Source organism: Pseudorca crassidens, chromosome 4, assembly GCF_039906515.1.
Source record: "Pseudorca crassidens isolate mPseCra1 chromosome 4, mPseCra1.hap1, whole genome shotgun sequence".
NCBI classification, from domain to species: domain Eukaryota; kingdom Metazoa; phylum Chordata; class Mammalia; order Artiodactyla; family Delphinidae; genus Pseudorca; species Pseudorca crassidens.
Window position 1 is genome coordinate 19,152,681 of NC_090299.1, and position 10,973 is coordinate 19,163,653.

Below are 10,973 nucleotides of genomic sequence, written 5' to 3' on the forward strand. Positions count from 1 at the left end.
ACATCAATGGCCAGACCATCCAGACACAAAATCAATTAGAAAACGCCGGTTTTGGATGACACATCAGACCAGATGGAATTAAACATATATGGAACATTTCATCCAAAACAGCAGAATACACATTCTTTTCAAGGGCACGTGGAACATTCTCCAGGACAGGTCACATCCTATGCCATAAAATAAGTCTCAATAAATTTAAGAATACTGAAATCATATAAGGCATCTTTTCCGACCACAACCCTATGAAAGTGGAAATCAATCACAAGAAACAAAAGCACAAAAAAGCACAAACAGGTGGAGTCTAAACAACATGTTACTAAACAATCAATGGATCACTGAAGAAATCAAAAAGGAAATAAAAAAATACCTGGACACAAATGAAACTGCAAGCACAATGACCCCAAACCTATGGGATGTAGCAAAAGCAGATGTAAGAAGGAAATTAAAACAAGTCTACTTCAGGGCTTCCCTGGTGGTGCAGTGGTTGAGAATCTGCCTGCCAATGCAGGGGACACTGGTTTGAGCCCTGGTCTGGGAAGATCCCACATGCCATACAGCAACTAAGCCTGTGTGCCACAACTACTGAGCCTGAACTCTAGAGCCCGTGAGCCAGAACCACTGAGCCCACATGCCACAACTACTGACGCCCGCACACCTAAAGTCCAGGCTCCGCAATAAGAGAAGCCACTGCAATGAGAAGCCCACACACCACAATGAAGAGTAGCCCCCACTCGACGCAACTAGAGAGGGCTGGCATGCAGCAACAAAGACCCAATGCAGCAATCAATCAATTAATAAATAAAATAAACTATAAAACTTCTAAAAAAATTAGAAAAAAACAAGTCTACTTCAGGAAACAAGAAAAATCTCAAATCAATCATCTAATCTTACACCTCAAAGAACAAGAAAAATAGATATAGCCAAAACCTAAAGTTAGAAGAAAAGAAATCAGAAAGATCAGAGCAGAAATAAATGAAATAGAGAATAAAAAAAAACAATAGAAAAGATCAATGAAACTAAGTTTGTTCTCCGAAAAGAAACAAAATTGATAAACCTTTAGCCAGATACATCAAGAAAAAGAGAGAAGGCCCACGTAAATAAAATTGGAAATGAAAAAAGGGAAGTTACAACTGACACCACAGAAATACCAAGAATCATAAGAGATTACTCTGAACAATTATATGCCAATAAAATTAACAACCTATAAGAAACAGATAAATTCCTAGAAACATACAATCTCCCAAGACTGAACCAGGAAGAAACAGAAAATATGAACAGACCAATTACTAGTAATGAAATTGAATCAGTAATTAAAAAACTCCCAACATACAAAAGTCCAGGACCAGATGGCTTCACAGGTGACTTCCACCAAACATTTAGAGAAGAGTTAATACCTATTCTTCTCAAACTATTCCAAAAATTGAAGAGGAGGGGTCACTTCCAAACTCATTCTATAAGGCCAGCGTTACCCTGACACCAAAACCAGACAAAGATACCACAAAAAAAGAAAATTACAGACAAATATGCCTAAACACAGATGCAAAAAAATCTTCAGCAAAGTATTAGCAAACCAAATTCAACAATACATTAAAAGAAGGATCATACACCATAATCAAGTGGGATTTATTCCGGGGATGCTAGGATGGTTTAATATCCACAAATCAATCAATGTGACACACCACATTAACAAACTGAAAATTAAAAAGCATATGATCATCTCAATAGATGCAGAAAAAGCTTTCAGCAAAATTCAACATCCATTTATGATTAAAAAAAAACTCTCAACAAAGTGGGTAGCAACAGAACATACCTCAACATCAAAGGCCATAAGTGACAAACCCACAGCCAACATCATACTCAATGGTGAAAAGCTGAAAGCATTTCTTCTTATATCAGAGGAATAAGATAAGGATACCCACCCTCCCTACTTTTATTCAACATAGTATTGGAAGCCCTAGCCACAGTAATCAGACAAGAAAAAGAAATAAAAGGAAAACAAATTGGATCAGAAGAAGTAAAACTGTCACTGTTTGCAGATGACATGCTATATACAGAAATCCTTAAAGACTCCACCAAAAAACTATTACAACTAATAAGTGAATTCAGTAAAGTTGCATGATACAAAATTAATGTATAGAAATCTGTTGCATTTCTATACACTAATAATGAACTATCAAAAACACAAATTAAAAAAGCAATCCCATTTAAAATAGCATCAGAAAGAATAAAATACATAGGAATAAATCTAACCAAGGAGGTAAAAGACATACTTAGAAAACTGTAAGACGTTAATGAAGGAACTGAAGTTGACAACAAATAAATGGAAAGATATACCATGCTCAAGGACTGGAAGAAGTAATATTCTTAAAATGACCATACTACCCAAGGCAATCCACAGACTCAATGCAATCCTTATCAAAGTATCAACATTTTTCACAGAACTGGAACAAATAATTGTACAATTTGTATGGAAACACAAAAACACCCAAATAGCCAAAGTGATCTTGAGACAGAATGATAAAGCATGGAGGTATCATGCTCCATGATTTCAAACTAAAGTTGACCCTTGAAAAATCATATATATCTTCTCCCCACCTAGGTCACAAAAAATCCTTAAGAATAAGAACCAAATATCAAATTGTTTTTGTATCATCTATAATATTCAGAGATGAATATAAAATTCAAATGTTTAATTAATGATCAATCTAGAACATTACAGGATAAATAAAAGATAAAATGTAATTGGAATCACATCAAAATATTCACAGGAAAAAACACAGATTCATGATTTTTCACTTTAATCTTTTATTATTTGAAAGTGAAGAAAATGTTAATTTTTATAGAGTCTCTCTCAATATTTGTTATAATGGGGTTAGATTTCAAGATGGTAGTGACTCCAACACAGTTACTGATTAAAATATTAGGTTATTTTACCATTCTGCAGTTCTCTATTGGTTCCTATTCAGTATACTTTATCTCTATCTTTGAGAATCTTTGTGTTTAATGACCCACACCTACTAGAAAGGGCCACTTCAAATCAATGCAGCACCACTGTCAACAGGGGCAAAGATAGTTAATTAAAATATTACCATAGCGTAGTTCAGATCATTAAGTTACTTAATAGCTTTTGTACAAATGAACACATCCCAAGTACTTGCACTTACCTCTTTCAATTATAAAAGCAGCTAATGAGTTGCTACATTTCAGATACTCTGAATGATTAGAAATTAGTTGATAAAATGTTCCTTTAACGATCTGTGAAATCTTTGCAAACTGAATATGTCTCCCTTCTAGAAAAAAAAAATCAAATGCAATATGAATTTGAAGAACACTGTGCTTTCTCCCAGAGGTCTCTATTATTCCTCTTATAACCTTTCAATTGAATGAATTAATTTATAGAGATATGTAAGCAAATTTATAATTTATGTCATGATTGATTTTAAAGTATTCCATTCTAAAAGAACACAAGCTATTGAGCTTTTTGGATTCTTGTAAAAAGATGTATAAGTATTACATATTAGAGGATTACTAATTTATAATTGATAAAACATTCAAAAGTCATACAGGACACAAGACAATTCTCTGTTGTATGGGATTGTCCCACATTGCCTGACAAGCAACATCTCAATGAATGCCAGCAGTCTTCCCCAATCACTGTGACAATCAAAATATACTCCTAAGTATTTGTCCCACTGACAACCACTGCAAAGCACTAAACACTTAGACTCTTGATATAGTTCCACGTTCGCACTAAAAAAAAAAGTCCCAAACTTTGAAAGGAGATAGTCTGAAGTAATCAGGATTACCATAGAACAGTTATAACCAAGAACAGACATCAAAAGTCACCCATGGACCTTTTTAAAAAAATGAAAGACTTGAGGTTCTGAGATAGGGCCCTGGCCATCTGTTGCTTTGTGTATGTATGCTTGTATATCCCCAGGGAAGAATCATTATTCTAGAGAATGAGAGGTTGCAGAATCACTTAATATAGTATTTCTCAAAGTTTAGTTGTTTACTAAACACTGATAGTTCTTGTTAGTTGCATGATAGTTGCTAAGTAGTCTATCAAGTGGTTCGCAGTCCACTATATCCTCAGAGGAAAAAAGTAAATGAAACAATTTTGCTCTCATACCTTGCATATATATGAACTGTATAACTATATTTTTCACAGAAATTCTTTTTACCTGCTTAATAATTAAAAAGGCACATAAATGATAAAAATTTAATATTAGTAGTCTCAGCTAAGACAGCTCATTTCAGTAAGGCCATTTACAAGTTTTTACTTATATTTGTTAAACTTGAATTTTTCTTTGTTAATATTGTTAATGCTCTCTTAGCAAAAACATGTAAAGTCACATCAAAAAGAGTTAAAGAACATCATAAACACAATCAGAAGAATGAACTACTTGCTATATTCTTTTATCTAACCACAAAGCATACAATGAGAAGGTGCAAATTATTATAATTGCATGCTAGCATATATTTCATTTAAATTAGTAAAACCATCATGTGGTGTAAAAATTAGCTTTTCGTGTTTATGCAGTAAAACTATGACTGAGAAGTACTCAACAACTTGGCTCAGCTTATTACCAAAAGCTTATGATACAGGAGAAGCATATTCATTTGATGATAGTATAAAGTTAAACGTTTTTTTCCCACTGAAACAGCAATATAAGAGATGTACATTCATAAGTCTCCCTCTCCAAATGCAACCACTATTACCAGTATGGATATTTTGATAAACAAAATATACATCTAAACATACACTAATTAAAAAATAAAAACTGGGGCATGCTAAAATCCACTTTGCATTTACAGTAAGTTCTCTACATAAGAACCTTCAAGTTGTGAACTTTCAAAGATGCAAAGGTACGTTCATATGTCCAATCATGTAAGTTAGTTCATGTGTCTGTCATTACACTGTCACGTGTGTGCATCCTCTACAAGTGGTTGCGCTTTTGTGTACTTTACTGTACAATACTGTATACAGTAGTACAGTATATTTATTTCAAGCCTAGGATGTCTGGAAGCAAGTGTAAAAGCAGCGGTGATGTAGCTGATACTACTGTACTTTTCAAGGTACTGTACTGTAAGATTAAAAGTGTTGGGGCTTCCCTGGTGGCACTCTGGTTGAGAGTCCGCCTGCCGATGCTGGGGACGTGGGTTCGTGCCCCGGTCCGGGAGGATCCCACATGCCGCGGAGCGGCTGGGCCCATGAGCCATGGCTGCTGAGCCTGAGCGTCCAGAGCCTGTGCTCCGCAACGGGAGAGGCCACAACAGTGAGAGGCCTGCGTACCGAGAAAAAAAAAAAAAAAAAATTATTTTTTGTGTTTGTTTTTTATGTATTATTTGTGTGAAAAGTATTATAAACCTATTACAGTACAGTACTATATAGCCGATTGTGTTATTTGGCTACCTAGGCTAACTTTGTTGGACTTATGAACAAACTGGACTTACAAACACGCTCTCAGAATGGAACTCGTTTGTATGTAAGGGACTTACTGCACTTGGTCTTGGGCATCATTCAGAGGTAGTGCTACCCTCCTTCTTCTTAATGGTTCCATACAATGAATGCACTGTAATTTATTTAATCATGTCCTATACAGTTAACAATTATTTTGTGCAATGATATAGAATAGAAAAATACACTGCAATCAGTACTGACAGATCAAGAATTATGTGTGTGGCAAGAGAATATTTTGCTGCATATTAAAAACGTTGCACCTGAATATCATAAAGGATGTTTGGAAGCTAACAACGTACTGATATAGCTCTTGATCTTAACTGGTGTTGAAGGAAATAACAAATGTCGTGAATATAATCAAATCTTAGTTACTAAATGTATCTCTTACTAGCATGCATATGAAGGAATAAGGAGCAAGTGCAATACTATTTTTCCTATACATGTGCGCTGGTTGCTGAGGAAATAAAATGTTCTCACAAACTATTGGAAGTGAAGGATGACACAAAAACATGACATACATGATGCTAATTAACACCGGTTCTTTGATTTCCAGTTGCTAATTTCAAGTGATCTTTAGTATCATAAGTAACCTGAACCTATCTTCAGAGCCAAAATATCACTATATTAAATGAAGATACACTCCAGTAAAAATATGGCGAAGTAGACAGGCTGTGAAATGGTGATACCCTCCATAACTAGCCCAGCAGGACCTGTTCAGGAGATTTTTATGTATCCCAAATCTTTTTTTCTTCAAAAGTGATAACATTCAACACCCGTGTTTACCTATAAGCCTGATAATGATGTCTGTTCTCCATTTCCCAACTAAAAGAAACCTGTCAAGTTTTAACTTTTTAACTCCTTACCTGAGCCTACCAAACCTGACTCTACTCATGTATTTCTTTAAACATACCGTTAACCACATACTCTTTCTTCCCCATAGATTGATGTGTTTTCTCAGGGTAACAGTAGTTTATATTATTTGCCAACCCGGGATTCTTTTTAACTATTCATTAAAAATGTCCACAGAGGCTGAAAAGAAAGACTAGAGTCCCTTCTCATATTAAGAAATCATTGCTGTTGGACTGACCACTCACTGTCCTTCTGTTCATCATTCCTATGACCATTAGGGTAAATGACTATCTCTGACTGACTATATTTAACTATTGGTAGACTTTGCCTTTTGAATGTGCCTATTTTCCCTGGTCTGGTCGTTTTACTCCAAACAAGCACACAAATGCAGCTTTTTTTCTGTCTCAGAAAGACAATGGAAAACCAAACCTGAAAAGGCATAAATCCTAATCCTCAGACCTGGAAAAGACAAAGAAAGAAACGCTGTTCTTCACTTTAGTTGCACAAACACTCTAAAGTCTGAAGTGTTACTATTATGTAGGCAATGTAGAAATTAAGGATAATTTCCTGCCTTTCAGGGGATTCACAATCTAATGGGAAAAGTATACAATAATCTACATAATGTTGAATATAATAAAATGTTAAAATAATGGTAGTTACTATTTAGTGAGCACCTACTGTGTGCCAGGCACTGATCAAGTTTTTTTTAAAATGCATAAATTAATTTAATCCTCACAATAACCCTATGAGGTAATTATTGTTGTAGCTATTTTATAGACAGAGAAATTAAGGTGTACAGAGAAGTAACTGGTCCTAGGTCACATAACTAGTAATTTCAATTGCAGTTATAGTTTTCTTTGGGCTTGAGTGACAAATAACTAACATTAAAAGAAAGTGAATAGATTACTTGAAATGAATACCCCAACCATCAAGCACCAGAAAGCCACTGGATTTCATTAATGACCGGCCCACCGAAGCAAAGAGTTCTCAAAAAAGCAGTTATATGATATTGATAAGCCGTCTCTTTATAGGAAAAAAACCACTTCTTCAATAGTTCCTCTCCAATTTTATTATCTCTCTAATTTTTAGCAGAGTATGGAAGGAAATACTCATCTTTGTTGAAGTGTGACAGGTTTGAATAATAAAATTCTAATGTACATTTTCATACCTATGCATATTTTAATTATATGCTGTTATAATTTTTAATTGGGTTAATCTTCTTTAAAAATTATCATAGGGGCTTCCCTGGTGGCACAGTGGTTGAGAATCTGCCTGCTAATGCAGGGGACACGGGTTCGAGCCCTGGTCTGGGAGGATCCCACATGCCGCGGAGCAACTAGGCCTGTGAGCCACAACTACTGAGCCTGCACGTCTGGAGCCTGTGCTCCCCAACAAGAGAGGCCGCAACAGTGAGAGGCCCACGCGCCACGATGAAGAGTGGCCCCCGCTTGCCACAACTAGAGAAAGCCCTCGCACAGAAACGAAGACCCAACACAGCAAAAATAAATTAATTAATAAATTCCTACCCTCAAATATCTTCTTAAAAAAAAAAAAATTATCATAAAGGACTTTCCTTCCATAATGTACTTTTGAAACATATACTGGTTCAGGTGAAACAATAGGTTCTGCAGGGATAGGAGGGGGACCTGTAAATAAAACAAAAACATAAGGAAAAATGAAACATCAAATGTTCCAAAGAGCAGGTATCATACTACTCTGTAATAAAACAGCAATCCAAGAATGATTATCTTTTCTGTATACTTCTGCCAACTCTAGGCCATCTACTATCCATTAGCTCAGCCTTGCTAAATGTCTTTCCTATATTGAAATCAATTCTACAAACACCAAATACCTTTCTGGGTGCCCTATTCTTATGCTACTACATAGCTTGCTTTGTAATAGATTGAACATTCTGAAAACCGGTAAAAATGAAACCCTGTTCTAAATGCTTATGAACAATTTTATATTTACAATAATACTAGGTAAAACATTTAAACTTAATATTCTACCAAAAAGTTAGTAAGTAAAAAATTACCATTTTAATACTATTTTATCAGAGTAGTTTGTAGGGGAATACTTCATTCAAAGTTTTCTAAGCTTTTAGTCCCATTCTTTGCAATAGCTTTCCAATTTGGTTCCCAAGTTGGGAAATCCAGGAAGAACAAGAAAAGAACATGACACTAAACTAAAGGGATAAAAGATCAGGAAAGCTTAAATGAGAAGGGTCCAGGAGCAAAGGTTCAACTAAAGTACTCAATCTCTCTCAAGAAATCATTCATAAAGACAAAGGAAGAAAATAGAACTGCTACTCTGGACCTCATTTTGAGTAAAAATGAGAAACTGGTTGTAACACAGAAATTAGCAAAGAAAGACTGACAATGTCATCTTGGGGTTCACATTAATTAAGTAAATGTTGACTATAGTTAGATATATACACTCTGGACTTTAAATAAGCAGAACTTTAAAAACTCAGAGAAAGATGGATTTTTTCCATCTACTCAGTGAGGATCAAGTGAAATGAAAACTAAAGATATTAAATCCTGTTTATCAAGCACAAATGCTTTCAATAAATAAGAGAATGTGACTGTACAAGTTGGTCTGCATTTTGAAACACCATATACAGAGTAATCTTGAAAAAGATGAACAAAGTTGGAGGACTCACACTTCCTGAATTCAAAACTTAATTTACAAAAGTTACATTAATCAAAACAGTGTGGCAATGGCATAAAGACAGACACTTATAGACCTATGAAATAGAATAGAAAGTGCAGAAATAAATCCTTACAAAGGTGGTCAAATGATTCTCAACAAAGGTGTCAATACCATTCAATAGGGGAAAGGACAGTCTTTTCTACAGATTATGCTGGAAAAACATGATATCCACATGCAAAAGAATGAAGTTGGACCCTCAGATAACCCTATATACAAAAATTAACACAATATGGATCAAAGACCCAAACGTAAGAGCTAAAACTATAAAACCTTTAGAAGAAAACATGGGCAGAAAGCTTCATGACATTGGACTTGGCAATGATTTCTTGAATCTGATGAAAGGCACAGGAAACAAAAAAAATAGGCAAACTGGACTTTTTCAAAATTGAAAACTTCTGTGACTCAAAGGCCACTATTAACAGAGTAAAAATGCAAATCACAAAAGAGGGGCAAATATTTGCAAATCACATATCTGATAAGGGATTGTTATCTGGAATATACAGAGGACTCCTAAAACTCAAAAGAAAACCAAACAACCCAATTCAAAAATGGGCAAAGGACATGAGTATGACATTTCTCTAAAGAAGATATACAAGTGGGCAATAAGCACATGAAAAAAATGCTCAACATCACTGATAATTAGGGAAAGCAAATCAAAATCACAAAGAGACATGATATCACACCCATTAGGATGGCTACTATCAAAAAAATGAAGATAGCAAGTGTTGACAAGGATGTCGAAAAATTGGAACCCTTGTGCACTGTGGGTGGAATGTAAAAGGGTGCAGCCATTATGGTAAACAATACAGCAGTTCTTCAAAAAAATTAAATACAAAATTACCATATGATCCAGCAATTCCACTGCTGGGTATAAAACCTGAACAATTGAAAGCAGGGTGTCAAAGAGATATTTGTACACCCATGTTCATAGCAGCATTATTTACAATAGTCAAAAGCAGAAGCAACCCAAATGCCCATCAACAGAAGAACGGATAAACAATATGTGGTATACACATATAATAGAATTATTATTCAGCCTTAAAAAGGAAGGAAATTCTGACACATGCCACAACATGGATAAACTGGCTAACTGAAATAATCCAGTCACAAAAGAGACGCATACTGTATGATTCTACTTAAATGAGGTACCTAGAGAAGTCAAATTAATATAGACAGAAAGTAGAATGGTAACTGCCATGGGCTTGGTGGAGGGGGGAATGCGAGTAACTGTTTAATGAGTATAGAATTTCAGTTTTGCAAGATGAACAGTTATGGATATTGGATGCACAAAAAAGTGAATGTACTTAACACTACTGAACTGTACATTTAAAATGGTTAACTTGGTCATTTTTATGTTTTAAATACATGCATTACAAAAAGTTTACGTTACTTTTACATTATTAAATGATTTTTTAAGGGGTATTGAACTAAAATAAACACAGAGCCAGATTCTTAAATCACTGTGTCAAAAAGTGTTAGATTTTTAACACCTAGCATAATATCATTAAGCATACTGCTCTTGAAAAGAGTCAGAGCAAAAAAGTATTTATATGGTTAACAAAAAACTAAGAATATACTTTTAAAAACACCATGTACAATATATGAAAGAAGATATACATGAAAGATAATTCTGATGAGTTCAGAATTTTGAAAAAATTAGTTTTTAAAATTTTACATTATAAATAGGGAGGAGACTAGAAAAACAAATATAACATTAACAGCAAAGAAAAGAAATAAATACTCAATACTTATCTTCCATATCTCTTCACAAGAAAAAATAAATAGTTAAGCTCAGTTGTCTAGGACAAACATTTTAAAGAAGAAAATGTAGTTCATTATAAGGGAAAAGATGACCTAATTGAATTATTTCCAGGCTCTATGCCAAGAGAAAACCTTTTATTAAAGAACTCTTAGTCATCATTAAGGAACTATTGGCACTTTTTGAGAA

The 10,973-nt window shown here is 34.6% G+C and overlaps 1 protein-coding gene across 2 annotated transcripts in view; it reads right to left on the bottom strand.

Moving 5' to 3' along the window:
* ADAD1 (adenosine deaminase domain containing 1) overlaps nucleotides 1–10,973 on the bottom strand; it is a 44,991-nt gene that overhangs the window by 28,922 nt on the left and 5,096 nt on the right. For both annotated transcript variants that reach the window (XM_067734666.1, XM_067734665.1), the window contains exons 4-5: nucleotides 7,892–7,959; nucleotides 3,165–3,291 (exon numbers count right to left, since the gene is read on the bottom strand). In XM_067734666.1, the coding sequence (XP_067590767.1) occupies nucleotides 3,165–3,291; nucleotides 7,892–7,959 (195 nt within the window). The remainder of the gene's footprint in view (nucleotides 1–3,164; nucleotides 3,292–7,891; nucleotides 7,960–10,973) is intronic.